Source organism: Pomacea canaliculata, linkage group LG9, assembly GCF_003073045.1.
Source record: "Pomacea canaliculata isolate SZHN2017 linkage group LG9, ASM307304v1, whole genome shotgun sequence".
Taxonomy (NCBI): Eukaryota; Metazoa; Mollusca; class Gastropoda; order Architaenioglossa; family Ampullariidae; genus Pomacea; species Pomacea canaliculata.
In genome coordinates, this window is record NC_037598.1 from 15,558,303 (window position 1) to 15,573,525 (window position 15,223).

A 15,223-nucleotide genomic window follows, 5' to 3' on the forward strand; every position below is an offset into this window, starting at 1 on the left:
TTAGACATCATAAATTTAATGATAATATGGTATCTGTTATCCTTTCTTCTGTCATTCTTTTTCCTAATCCTGGTAGAGTCAAGCAGTTAAATAAGTTTTTCAATTAGAATGTTTTTGCATGCTTAGCACAACAACTGCAGATTAATTTGAACAGCATTGATGGTAGGACAAGTGTACAAAATCTGTCTCCTATGAACTTAACCAGAGTGCAGAACCTTTTTTTAGATAATCAGGTTAAATGCAGGGAGGAGGGTGTCGTTAGTGTTTTATGCTGCTCCAGCAACTAAGGCGACATCAAGCCTTGTCAACAGATACCACATGTAGAGAAAGAACAGCAAGCCTGAGACAAAATCTGAACTTGGTACAACCGTTTATCATTACACCCTAAGTGCAAGATACTGGTGATCAAAATTTGAGTGAACAAATATATTTCATTTCACATATTCCTGAGCGATTGTTGAAAACGGTGACAAGTAAATTCCTATTAGATTGTTAAACAGTGACAAGTATATTCCTAATAGACTGCTAAGAACAGTGACAGTTTATAGTCGAGCTCACTTGTTCTTGCTAGGTATGGATTTGCTGGAGTGAGGTCTGATTGCCTTGGGGTTGCGGGGATCCAGCCTCCAAGGATCAATGAAGAGAGAGCTGTGGTGAGCAGGCATGCTCCCAGGGACTGTCTCTTGAATGCGAAACCTTTTTGAATGGAAAATCCCAAATGCTAATCACACAGAACTTCAAGACATTTGTTGAGATGTTATCATCTGCTTTAATGTTTAGAGTCTAAAAAGCTTTACAATTTTAGTTAAGTTTGGCTAAAATTTTATGTGCCGAAGACTTTCTTCCTATTTTTTGGTAGAAAGAAGGCAACTTGGTGAATGCATGCCAAGCAATGCTTCAAATTCACTCAAGCAAAGTGAATTCTTTTGTCAATAGACTGTTAAGATCTCACTAGAAGATACTATTTCCCAAAATTTACGTGATAAATTATGTTCTTTTCTCAAGATATATGCCTGCAAATAGAGAACTGAAATATCCTGGAATCATGAATGTACAAGGATACATTTATAACTGATCAAGGCTACAGCTGACACCGAATTGTCACTTTTGATCTGGCATATCTACAGACATTGTTGACATCATGGTCCTGAATTCTTTCTGTGGAAAAAAAATGTGTGTAGGCAAATATCTTACAAAATGGAAAGGACTTATTCACTCAGATATGTCAGTATGTACATTTGAAGTAAATTTTGCGTTAAGGTACACCTGTAACAATACAACACCTGCAAATTGTCTGACCTGTATGGCTGTTCGTTGTTCAGCTGCTTGTTATTCACTTGTTCCTTTTGATACTCATGCAGTGAGGCTCTTTTTCTGCCTCCTCTTGCTGTGTGTAGCCGACTGGCATTAGGGGTGGGAGCTGGATCAGAGGGTGAAGGATGCAAAGTGGAGGCATAGGCAGTGGCAGGCCTTGTCTTCAGAAGTGGTGGTGCTAAGTCAGCCATTTTGCTGCTGGTACCTGGAGAAATGCTACTAAGATGGATGCACTGCAGTTATGATAACCACCATTATTAATACAACCATGATGAAGTTTATGAAACTCAACCCACTCCATGAGTTCAAGGTATGATACAAGGACAAAATAATAAAACTGGTATTTAGAGGTAAAAAAGAGCTCCGGAGGCAACTAAAAGGTAAGATAACATTATTAATAATGTAAATACCAGAAGGTTCTAGAAATGAGAGATAAGAATCTGAAAAAAAGAATTGAGACATCAAACAACTTAAAAGCACACCAGAAATTTCCGTTTAGTTATCTAGATGTGTAGCTAAGCATCATATACCTCTATGTATGTATTTCTTTTACATCTGAAATAATACACCTCTGTGTTTTACCTTAACCGAAATAAAATAGATGTCAGCTAACATACTCATCAGCTCCTCATTTTGACGTGCCAGCCACTTCTGCTGCTGTTCTTCGAAAGCCTTCTGTCGCCGCTGTTGTGCTGTGTGTGCTCTTAAAGCACGCTGCATCCTTAGCAACATATGCCTATATAATACAGGGAAATTACAGTAAGTAAAGTGAAGATAAAAATTTCATCTACGTCAAGATCATTCACCCTGATTGCAGAAATACCAAAGCATCCAAAAATGAAGCATAAAATAATAATTTTTATGTGGACACAATAATCTATGTAAGAAAGAAATCCAGTTAACTTGCCTTTCAATTGCTTTTTCATGCCAATTTGTTTCAAAGTTTTTACCACTGTTGATGTACCATTTGTCTTGTTCCTGTGATGTGCTTATAAAGCAAATGTAAAATGCAAAAGGTTTTTTGTTAAAAAAAAATAAAGGTAACAACAATGCAATGAGGCATAAAATAATAATAATAATCATAATAATCATAATGAGGATTTATATAGCGCCTTTCCAAAGATTTGTTCATAGCGCTTTACATAAATCATACATAGACTAAATCATTAACAACCATGCACCCATATTTGCACATAACAGACATGCTCACTTCTAAAACATACACAATTCATACACAAAGTAAATTACAGACATGCTATATACATATGCTATATACCCAATTCATAAATCAATTTTGGTTTTGAATAAAAAAATTCAGGGGCCTAAGATTTTGAAGAGGCTTTAGATTATTCTGAAAGAGTAACATAGTTTTTTTTTGTCCTTTTTCTGGTTTTAAAATTTCCAGTATTTTTTTTTAAGGGAGGCCTTGAAGAGAAGTGAACATAAACATCTGCTTGAATATGTAAGTGCATGTGCACATGTATGTATATTTGTGCAATGTGTGCACAATGTGTGAGTGTGTGTTTGTGCAATGTATGAACATGTGTGATTGCACTTGTATATTTATCATATAAATAAATGACAAATTTTCACGTTTACTGAAATTATAGGTAAACTTTCAAAATATATATATATATATCTTTTCACAAAATTTTATTTTGTCCAGAAATTTACATAAATGTATCTGTTCAAATGTGTGATTTCAGATACTCACCCACTTTTATAACGGTACAGTGCAGCTTCAACTGCAGATGTCAGTTCCTAAAATATGAAGAAACATAACAGCATGTTGTATATTGTGAAGAGAAAGCAATTAATACAAATAAGTAATGAGCCCAAGCATTACAATATTAAAACAAACTTTTTTTTTTTACATTTATCATTAACGCCTAGTGAGGTGCTAAAGAAAAAAAAATCATATTATCAAGATTCCACTACATCTACTTCTCCTCACTTTTCTGGATTCCTTAGCATTTGGTAAAAAGTCTCTGAAGTAATGTTGGAGCTCTGATATATATATATAGTTATTATTATTTAACTGAGCAATCCTGCAACGTTGTGAATAAACTGTGAGTATTACAGAGGATACACAATTAAATATGCACAAAGATCTCAGATCTCCTCAGATACTGATAAATACATTCATAATCATTTTCAAGCTCAATATACATGCATAAATGATAGGCAGTCTAAAGTATTTTGACTAACCTAATTAAAAAATGCTGAAAATAAACTGATAGACATGCATGTCAGCAGTAGAACAAGTAGATGCAAGACAAATCAATGTGACTCTTAATCATTAATTTGTTATCGGATCAGATCATAATGAAATACATTTCTCAATATGGTTTTCTAGACAAAAAGCACCCTCAACCCAAAGTAAACAATAGTTTATATTAGGGTATCAGAAATTATTAAATGTCAGGAAAGTCACAGAAACTGCACAGAAAACTATCCAATTCTGGCCTAAAAAACAGCAGTAAACTAATGCATGTCACACTCCCTTAACCACAGTTTGATGCATAGGCATGAATGATATAATGCAAATGAGCCCACACATGCTTATATGTATGAATGCACATGTGCTTACACACACACAACATGTACATATGCACATAAGCATACAGGCAAGTACACCATAAATGACCAAGTTTTCATTGACTGCTTCTATATGAAACAGTGTCCAATCAAATTATGATGTTTATTGGCAGGGAAGAAACCCTTGGTGCTTGACTAATATATAGCTATTTGCAAATTATTACCTCCAAAAAAGCTGTTTTAGACATGCACACATGCTTGCCTAATCATGGCTGGTAAGATTACAAATTACACTTTTTTGAGCACGTTGGGAGGGTTTCACATGACTATACTTACTTCAGCTGTAGAAGGGAGCTCTATTATTAATTCCAGCTGCCAAAAGCAGGAAGAGATGCAGACAAATATTTCTTTGTTGCTTTAATGTCTTCAAGGATGTATCATAATATACAAGCATATACAAACGTAATAAGTTTTTACTATATATATGATAGCATGTGAACTAAAATAAAAACAAATTAAAAAGGCAAAACTAAAGTATAAACAACTCAATTTGAAGCTAAAGATCTCCATTCTGAAACTTCTGGAATATTTCTGACAGAGGGAGAAATTGGTGTTCCTTATTTTCTCTTTGTCTGTGTATAATGATAATAATAAACACGATATAGTGCATACTTACACTAGTAAGGAGTGTGCTTTTAGCACTTGAGACAAGAGTGAGACATGGACAACATACAAAGGATAGAAGGTTAAACAGCAGTACTGATGACTAATAAAAGACAAATATAGAAAATGCAAAGAGGAATCAGGTAACAAGAACTGAGGGTATCATGATTCTGCAGAGGACGTGTATCTGTCCTGCATAAATTATTTCATTAATTCTAACGCACCATGTTTCATCTGCAATGACATGGTTACATGTGCTCTGTGCAAAACTTCCTGGAAGGAGTTCAGGTAGAAAATCTCGGTGTTCATAAGAACTACCCACATGACAAGTGTCTGGTAGAAATACTCACTTCTCTGTGAAAGCTTGTGACACCAGCAGTAAGGGGACGTATGATGTTACATTCTTCCCCTGCAGATATATAAACTCACCAGAAATGTTCAGCATTCTAGAGATGTTGTGTGTAAGGACCACAAGTAAAATGCAGTAAACTACTCAACATTGGCTGTTAGCGCATGTACATGCATGTATGTGTGGTGTGCGTGCATGTGGTGTATACAAGATTGATTGATTGATTTATTCCAGGGCAATTGCCCTATGGAAGGGAGGAATAACAAACTTAACAATAATACATGACACGAAATAAACAATTTTGTCATCATATTCTACAAATTAAAAACTAAGCATCAATATATTGTAACACTTTATGAAAAACCAGTAACACTAGCTGACTAGAAGAAGTAACAATGCCATAATCACACATAATTTCCAAACTTGCAAGTGATGTATACAAGAGTGTATGTGTGTGTGGCATGTGTGTGTGTGCATGCCTGTGGTGTATATAAGTGCATGTGTCTGTGTGGTGTACATGCATGTGGTGTATATAAGTGTGTGTCTGTGTGGTATTTTGAATGTGGTGTACATAAATGTGTGTGTGTGAGAGTATGATGTGTGTGTGGTGTACATGCATATGGTCAATTAGTCAAGAATGGCATGCTTGAAGTATGTGAAGCCCCAAGATTAGTTATTACACTAACCCTGATTAGTTTGGCATGCTGCCTGTAGTGTAGTGGCTGGTCTTCTTGCCTGCAAAATATCAGAGATTCTTGCGTGGGACCAGGCTTTGCTATCTTCCTCGTGGTTGTAAGAGGAAACCTGATGGGGTGATGAACCAAACTCTCCATCGAGAACTGAGTGTGGAGAAATTCCTGACAAAAAAAATGTCCCAATACCCCATGTAGCTGAGCATCATGAAATAACTAAACTACCATAAACTCTTCAGAACAACTAAATCACAATAAAGTTTCCATCGTCATTATCTGCAGTTACATAGCTATATTTCTAGGATTACATATTTCACAATGGTCACAATGTTATCCTTACTTTAACATTATTACTGTCTCCTGCATGTTAATACATAAATGTTCTAAAATATCTTGTCCACACATTCACAAAACGTTCATGGAAAAATAACAAATCTTTGTATGACCTGACTGCTTAGTTCTTTACAGTTCACAGTTTTGTTTGTTTGTTTTTTGGTGTTTTTTTGCTCATCCATCAAGTAAAAATATTCAAATGAACTCCAGTGAGTGAAAGGCAAGTTAAAAATAGATTATTTTTGTTAATGGTGTTAGTTAAAAATCAATACATAATGGAAGGCATGATTAAGAGCTTCAATGAAAAGTTTGGTAGGTTGATCATTATGCTATATTTATTGGAAATAATAAAGAAAGTTACATTCAGATCATATTTGACTATAAATGACAACCCTAGTGATTTTTTTTAAAAATACAGTTTCTTACACTTTTTTTCAACATTAATTAGTATTGATGGTAAAGTTTTCTTCATAATACTATTTAAACATTTTTGTCAAGGTCTGCAAAAATGAATGATGAATCTACCAAACAGTAAAGATAAAATCAAAAAACTATTCATTTTAGGCAGGTTAGAAAAATAAAGGTCTAAGAAATACACAGCCAGGATCTATACCAAAGTTCTCACACTTCAAGTGGGCTTTTTTTTAGGGAACAAATCTCACACTGCCAATCACATGCCAACTCATAACCACTGTATTAAGTAAAAAAATCCCAAATGGACTGTTAACACAATTCCTGGGGAGATTAATATGCTCAGACTGTGTATTCAGACTGCGATGTCTTTCGTCTGAAAAAGTTCACAATTTTGAATCTTCAGGATCAAGGGACAAAGCTTTTCAGAGAAAAAAAAAAAAAAAAAAAAATTATCCCTTGAATAAAAAAAAATCACTGGATAAAATGAAAATGTCTCCTAATATAAATAAAGCCAGAATTCTATAATTCAAAATGAGGCAAATTTTGTAGAAAGTGTAACCAACACATCAGTCCTTGATGGCTATGTAGGGGTGGGCTAGTCATACAAGAACACAATAAAGTTGGAACTGCTGCATAACTGTATATTTTTTCAGATCTTCACTCAGTGGCTGGCCTGCTGTCTCTCCACTCTCACTTCCAAAATCAAAAAGCCTCCTTCAACCCTAAAGCTACGCTACTTACTCTATCTCTGTTGAACTTTCCAGAACCATCCACCCCCTTTTCCCATTGTCTCATCACGACCTTTCCCTACCGCCATGGCGCCAGTGCTCAAACCCCCCACCCCACCTTGTCTGGTCATGGTCTCCTCAAGTGGCTCAGGCAACTTAGTAACTTCTGGTGTAACAATAGGTCCAGCAGCCTCAAGTGGGCAGTTCAAGGCTGGCTATTAGGTACACAGCCAGCATGAGAAAGGGACAGTCCTGGGAGCTGTTCAACCCCTACCCTCTACAAAACAAAGACATAACTTAGTACACTACTAGAGTGCTAGACATTAACTTCCCAAGTACTCAAGCACATGCATGTATGGTATGAATAAGCATGCACACATAATCCATGTATGCATAATATGCATATTCTAAAACTGATATTAAGATTTAATACTAAATAGCTCTTTAGAACCTGTTAGTATATGTATATTTACAATACACTTTGATATGCAGTTGGTCAGTTCCAGCAAAGTAAATAAAAAAAGCAGAGAATCATGTGTGAGGCTATGTGTCATGCACAGCCACAACAGTCAAGAAATGGTTACTTGTAGGTGTGTTGTCTGCAACACCAGGTCTTTGTTCAGGAAATCCATGCACATCCAAAACTGGTGTCAATGTGGTCTGCTGATTATGAGACACTGAGCTAAGAGCTGATGGAGGGCAAGTTGACCTGGGTGACTTGCTATCAGATGAACGTGGACTGAAACTGAGTGCTTGGCCACTGTCTGAATGGCTTGACTCCTCTATTTGTGGCAAGATAATGTGCAGTGATCCTTGCTGAGAAAGTGCATAAGGAACTGTTCTTGGTTGAAACCGGCTCTGTTTTTCTTGCCTGAGCACTGGGATGATGGATGAATAATTTTAGGGGCTCTGATCATAAAGAATTAATCTAATAAGACCTGCAAGATCCTCATGTCAAAAATACCTTTTTGTAAACTCCTCAACTGTTTTACTAATTTTACCAATTTTCTTTGAGCTTAGAAAGATCACCCAAATTAAAACTTCTTTAATAGTTGAAACTACAGAACCTATAATTTGACAATTGTTACTCATTGTTGGTCTTCTCGGCTGCCCAAGTTGTTGATGATCTCCAGTGATCTGAAAATGTGTAATCTGATGACTAACCAAGCTGCATAATTTTTATTTTTTATTTTTAGATACACTCATTGTCTTTTTGAGGTCAATTTTACCATACGACATCTCCACAGTGTTTACACTGCTTTCATGGCCTTGTCCCCCACCTTCAGAATTGCTGACACTCTAGCAGCTAGGTCTCTTCACTCTGCATATTCTGATATTTTGTATGTTCCCTGTACAAGGCTTGAAACGTTTGTGTGCTCCTTCATTTCCTTTTGTGGGTTTCACCATTTGTAATTAATTGCCCCTTTCCCTCCTTCATTGTGGTTTCCAACATTTAGACTTATTTATCTTACAACTGGTCAATGTTGGTCAATTTCTTTTACAACTGTTCAATTTTCCTCCCCTCTTCCCCTCTTGCATGCTTTGTCTTCTTGCTTTCTTCTCCATTTTTCATTTATTATTTTCTTATTTTTTGTACATGGCTTAATTATTGTTCTTCACCCTTGTACTGCACCTGCAGCTTTCATTGTGAGTGGCAGGCATGCTCTTTATATTAAATCATTTGGGGGAAACTATTCTTTAAGAATACAAATGGCACACTGGATTGGTGGCATTGTTCCCAAAAATATGCATGTTTATGGTTTCAGATGCAAAAGACAATGAAAAAGTCATCAATATCATTTCAAAATAAGCAGATTCAAATATGATGTCTAACCAACAAACACAGAAGTAAGCTGCATGTGTATGCCTTTACATATCTTATGTGCTTTTTCCTGTTAGAGCTTTTTATACCGTCTTGTGAATCCAGATCTTTCCGTTAGTACACATCAATCTGTTAATGGCTTGTGATCTTTTCCTTAAAGTTTTGGCATATAATATCTGCTAAAACTTAAGCTGACATGAAAATCGACTGCTTAAAAAATGCCTGAACTGGCTGTATCCTAATATGTATCGAAATGATGATAGAGAAAGCCCAAACTAAAGATATAAAATAACGTAAAAAGCTATGGTAATGAATGTGACTATTGTATGATTGTTTTATTAAACATACAACTATATTTACCAAATACTTATGAAGATACATGTTTCAATAAAATAAGGTAAGCTACCTTCCTCTTGAATCAAAGAAGAGCCATCTACCTGAAATATTCAGGAAGCAATTTCAATAATGGATATTTTAAAAAGATGTTTAAACAATATGCAGTATTAGATTAGTGAAATTTTAGCCTATTATAACTTCAAAATCTAAACCAAAAAACCCAGCCAAACCAAAAATAAGAAAAGAAAAATAGAAATAAACCCATTTCTGAAGAATACATGCACACTTTACCAACTGAAAAGACACTCAAACACACTTTATCAAATTTTTATCATGTTAACAAATACAAAATGGCTTTAACTAATTACATCATAAGTATACATGTATACTGTCAATGTGAATTAAACAATTCAGAAGTATTTGTTATAGACCACATTTCTCATGTGTATATTCATATACACATACCTACACACAAGCATACAATCTAAATGCACTCATACCTACACACTTGCACACAATCTATATGCACACAAACTTTTCAATACCCCATGTGCTGTAATAATATTGTTTATCATTGTGAGCAAAAACTATAAACAAGAAAAGACACTTGAGGTAAAAGGACACGTTAGGTAAAAAAAAATTAATAAAACATACAGAAGAAAGAATATAAGTAAGTAAATGTTATAAATATAATTAAAAAACCTTGTCGAAAAAAAGGAATTAAAAGCAAAGCACAATGCAAACGTGCCGCAAATGTGTAAGAACAAGCATAGAAATGACTTGCTAAATCTACTGGCAGCAAAAGCATAAATGCATTAGTAAATCTACCTATAATGTTTGTGTATGCAAGTTTTTTCCCCTTTTTTCAGTAGAAGACCACCATTGGGGAACTTCAGGTCAACGATGGTTAAATCAAAGGACAACACAAACTGATAAAGGATAAAAGTAGCCTTTGAATATTTTTTTTTCACCTATATCAAAGTCATCTTTTTTACAAATCCTCTCAGGAATGGAAGTTTCAGTTTTCTTTTTCCTTAATGTGGATTTGTAGAATCATAGAAACAACATCAATAATAAAGCCTGTTATTAAGCAATTAATACACACACATTATTAAGAAAATAAAAGAGTGGAAGGTGATAGACATCAAAAACCCACCTACACTGTATTAAAAATCATAATATTAAGCAACCGACTGAAAAAATGGTTAGGGTTAATTCTACAAGCAAAATGAGTTCAAAACAGAGAGGATATAGATCCATGAAAGTATGAATCTGAAATGAAATTAGGAAGACGAGATTAATACACTATTTACCTGTTTGCTAGCTGTCAAACTCAATGATGTTGTGGTACAGTTTGCATCTGTCTCTGAAAAAATGGATGGTGTAGGCATACCACTGTCATGCACCATCTCATTCACAGAAGGCAAGGAGGCCACCCTTACTGTTCTCCTGTCTATGTCCGGTGTTTTCAATAATCCATCACCACCAGAGATATAATTAACCGAGAAATCGATTGGGTGCATTTTGGCAGAAGACTTTGCAGGAAGAAATGCATTTGATGGCGGTGGTTGATCTACAGCTTTTGGAACTGAAGGGAGCGGTGGAATTTCCATTGCCATCATCCAGTCTTGTGTTCTTGTTGCAAGACTGATGGAAGAGTCTGCAGGTGCAGATGCGCCCTCTATGTTTTGAGAATCGCTGCTAGCAACAACAGTTTCTGGTGCCTTTTCTTTGTACTTCTCTCCTTTACCCACAGTGTGATCATCAATATCGTCTTTAATTATTTTGTTCTCATTTGCCAGAAGATCCAAAGGCATCTGATGATTAGGTACATACTACATTAAATGCAGAGCAGAGGTAATTGAGAATAACTTAATGTGAATTCCTTATATTCCATGCATGGAGCTCAAAACTCCAACAACCAGCCATGATTTTTCTTTATCACCACAAATATTATTTCAGTCACATAAGTATAAAGTCAGCTTGCATTCAAAGCAATGGGGGTAAAGCAAACTATGTAAGGACTGGCACTACTGATTCTCTAATTTCAACTCTTGTGAATAGCTCTAATGGAGCTGTTCTAAGTATATATATATAGCTTTGCACACCCTCCAACTCTCTCTCACTCTTTCTCACACACACACACACAGACATAAAACATACAAGCATTTTAAGTACATTAGCCTTGCTAGCTTTTTACTGGCAAAGTGTCCAATATGACCAACAATAATAAAGAATAATCTGTATTTAACATACACTCTATCAACCCAACCCCCCATATCCCAAACAAGATGTCAGTCAAACCAGCTGCCTGATAATTTTTTTAAGTAGGTGGTGGACATTATTTCATTACATCTAGATACCATATCTAAATATTAAAGTGTTTAATTCTGCTTTTTTGTTTTCAGAAATTTTTTTTTAACAAAGGAAGAATAATTTAACTTGAGCACATCTTTTGAAAAATAGTTTTGAAATGTATAAGAGCAATTATGATTTGGTAGGTATAAATATCTGAATTGATAAAAATCTCTCCATACATTTTATTCTGTCATACTTTAAAATTAATGTTAAAATATTATAACTCATTCAGCCAGAATGTCTTGGTTCTGGCTTACATGGTAAACATTCTGGATAGATCACTTACGGGTCATGCCTTCAGCTTAAACAAAAAAATCTCCCAAACACCTGAAGCATCTAAATGATTTGAATGGCTTTAAAAAATTTTAAGATGAGGTGGGGTATAGGAATTAAGTGAGATGATTATTTGATTCCATGCAAATAGCTGTTGCTGATTTTGCAATACACTTTTTGTGATATACTACACTCTTTGAAGGAGGTGTTTACCAGATAAGAAGCATTTGCTTGATCCATTTTCTGAAGGACCTCCTCCTTTTCTTTGTCCTGGTTCTTAGATTGTGGTGCTGCCCGAACGCCTCGCTTTGGAAGTCTTCGCTCCCCAGTGATTTTCTTTTTGTCTGTCTCCCTCACAGTCCTCTCCTATAACAGACAGATTGTCCAGTTAATCAATAAATTTTATTGTAAAGCTTTACTTTCTAATGCAGAGGTACACATTCCTAACAAAGTGCATTGATATCATGAATATTACTCAAATGTTACTGGATACCATGCCTAATAACATGCTACACTAAACTCACAGAGAAGCACAGTAACCTTATGACAGTTGAAAATTATATAATTTCCAAGGATTAAATGTTAACATTCACAGCCGCATCAATCAATCTGTGCCCTACACAAATTCCATAACATAAATTTAGTCCTGGTCAGTAATATGTTTTTATAGCATAAATTAAAGAAAATTGAGTCCCTGAACCCTTTTACCAGAAGTGTGCTTTTATTACCTTTGTAGCCACAGGAAGCTCTACTGTACTGTGGATGTGATCAGCTTCTTTCTTCATGGGTGGTGCCTTTCGACTGTGATCTTTCATCAAACTTTTTACATCGATTTCAACATCAGCTATGGCTCTCCGTGTCTTTTTTGCAGAAGAAATTATTTCTACCTTCTCTGGCACAGGTATTTTGTGTTGAACTTCTGCACAAACAGTGAAGCACTTTCATAGGGAACATCAGAACATCGTGCTAAAATTATGTTGATGCAAATGCCTTTAATTTCTAAAGTCATTTATCACATTAAATGAGTATTAAAAAAACTTTTTCATGTGAAAACTCATTCTAACTGCACAGAAAGAGAAAGTAGACAAGGAAAACTGAGATACATAGTTAAGAAGCAAAAGGGAAAGAATTGGGAGAAGTGCATTTCTATTTGCACATACAATTTGAATGATGCTTTTCTTGTTTCGGGAAACTACGCGGCTTTCTACATAGAATTTTATAAAGAAAATATTTTCCAGCAAAATATATTTTGAAAATCACCAGTATATATATCTCACACACAGAGAAAGGATTTTTTCACTTATATTTTCAAGGGAGTATAAAAATTCTTTTGGGTTCATTGGTCAAAGGGAGATGTTGTTTGGGTATTATGAGCTAGAACTGCTATATTGCAATGAGTATTTTACATCAGACAGGCAGAGACATAAGAATTTTGTTTCCTTTGTAAACTTCCCTGCCAGGAGAAGGTATTTTTTTTTATCATAGATCATCAATATTATCTCACCTATTTCTAGTGGCACACTGCCAATGCATGCACATAAAGCTATAATGTTGCACACACCTTTTCTACCCTCCTTCAATATTTATTTATGCAGATTTAGACACAACATAAGCAAAAGCTCAAAAATATAAGAAAGCCAGAAGCAGTACAAACTATCTGATGTGCAATAATCATCTCTTGAGAAGAGCAGAAGTTTATTACAAAACAAACATGGAAACTGACAAACTTGAAGAACAAGACAGTATTAATTTTACTATTTTCACTGCCAATCAAATGCTTCCTCCATTTACATTCATCTTGGGAATTGCAAGTCTGTCCACTTTCTGGGGATTTACAGAATACTCAGGCTCCAAATATAGTTTGTTAAGACAGAAAATACACTCTGGACTGCTTATTACAGTAATAGACATGTTACCTAAAGAAAACCCAGTTTGTGTGGTGCCGAAGACCATTTCTATCTCATCATATCTCCTACCCAAAAATGCTGGTTTCAAGTGGTGATGACTCGTATTCAGTCGATTCAATACTGGGTTATTTAGCAAGCAGCACGAGGAGATCCAGGAATTATGGGAAACAAAACTATAAGTAAATACTGAGCCTTGAGTTGAAAAAATCATTAAAAACTATTTTGATATTTTAACTTTTAAAATACTTTCGCTTTTAATCCAAAAGTCAATGACTCTCAAAGAAAATCTCATGGTACAAAAACATCTTTTTTAAAAAGATTAATACCTCAATGAAGTATAACTTGATTAAATAATGTCTTGGAATTAAATAATGTCTTGTTTTTAATGTGTTCTGTGTTAATATGCTATTAATATGTTATCTGTTGTTACTTTTTACAACATAAAAAGGGGACATAAATGTTACACATTTCACATAAAATTATCATCAAGGCATGCACCTTAGAGATAGCAAATCAGTGAATTTGAAATTTTTGATAATACTTGTAGATTATAGATGGAAAACTCTAATGTATTTAATTGTAGAGTTTACCTGTATTTTATGGAAATCAAGATTATAAATGAAGCAGCAGCAGCAAAAAACACAATAAAAATCCAAAATAAATAGCAGTATGTAAAGATAAAGAACAGCACACAGATAACTACCAGGTTAAAAAAAATTTCCCTTGTCAAATGGGAATCAGCAATCTTTCTGATCCTTTAAAAATATATTCAAGTAAGGTGACCAGACGTTTCGGGGGCGAAAGCGGGACGCGTGCCGATGATGGTGTCGTCACCGTCAAAAAACGCCGAAAAAAGTGATTTTTAAAGACAATCGGGACATTTGATGGACTTGCCAGAAAGCCAGAAAGCGGGACATTGGGGGTCCCGCCCGATATTCAGGCGGGACACGAGGTCAAAATCGGGACTGTCCCGCCTAAAGCGGGACGTCTGGTCACCTTAATTCAAGATAATTATCTATATAAAATATGCAAGAAAAAAAAAACATCTATCAAAGACACACAACAAATATCATCATTGTGCCTTTTGAAAAAAAACCCAAAACTGTTTTTTTCAGCAGTCTTCAGGAGGTTCACATTTTCTTCCTTATTTAACATTCTTGTTAATATTTACAGATTAAAATAACATGCTCACAGATTCTGAACTATTCATTCTCTGATTTGACTGATGTATGTTTACTATACACACTACAACAACTTCTGTGTCTAGCCACATATCAGAGTGTCATGCTCTCTATTTACACGACCCACCACTACAAAGTCTTACCACTTGCTTTCTCCTTCTTTTTTCTGATTCTTTCTCTTTCCAAAACAGCCTCTGATATTGCAATGGCACATTATGATTATCTTGATTGTTGATGCTAAATTATACAATGAGGTACAACAGGTTTCAGTGATAATCTTTATGATGTATGTTTCATTACTATATTTCTGAAAAA

At 34.9% G+C, this 15,223-nt stretch overlaps 1 protein-coding gene across 6 annotated transcripts in view; it reads right to left on the bottom strand.

Moving 5' to 3' along the window:
• The window catches only part of LOC112571485, a 30,148-nt gene that overhangs the window by 724 nt on the left and 14,201 nt on the right, over window positions 1–15,223 (bottom strand). Inside the window, exons 25-38 of one of the 6 annotated variants that reach the window (XM_025250478.1) lie at window positions 15,052–15,102; window positions 12,549–12,739; window positions 12,034–12,186; window positions 10,503–11,006; window positions 9,260–9,290; window positions 7,616–7,909; window positions 5,551–5,721; window positions 4,866–4,924; window positions 4,189–4,224; window positions 3,029–3,075; window positions 2,222–2,302; window positions 1,932–2,050; window positions 1,300–1,519; window positions 559–696 (exon numbers count right to left, since the gene is read on the bottom strand). In XM_025250478.1, the coding sequence (XP_025106263.1) occupies window positions 559–696; window positions 1,300–1,519; window positions 1,932–2,050; window positions 2,222–2,302; window positions 3,029–3,075; window positions 4,189–4,224; window positions 4,866–4,924; window positions 5,551–5,721; window positions 7,616–7,909; window positions 9,260–9,290; window positions 10,503–11,006; window positions 12,034–12,186; window positions 12,549–12,739; window positions 15,052–15,102 (2,095 nt within the window). The remainder of the gene's footprint in view (window positions 1–558; window positions 697–1,299; window positions 1,520–1,931; window positions 2,051–2,221; window positions 2,303–3,028; window positions 3,076–4,188; window positions 4,225–4,865; window positions 4,925–5,550; window positions 5,722–7,615; window positions 7,910–9,259; window positions 9,291–10,502; window positions 11,007–12,033; window positions 12,187–12,548; window positions 12,740–15,051; window positions 15,103–15,223) is intronic. The other 5 variants (XM_025250483.1, XM_025250482.1, XM_025250479.1 and 2 more) reach the window with 5 other exon arrangements.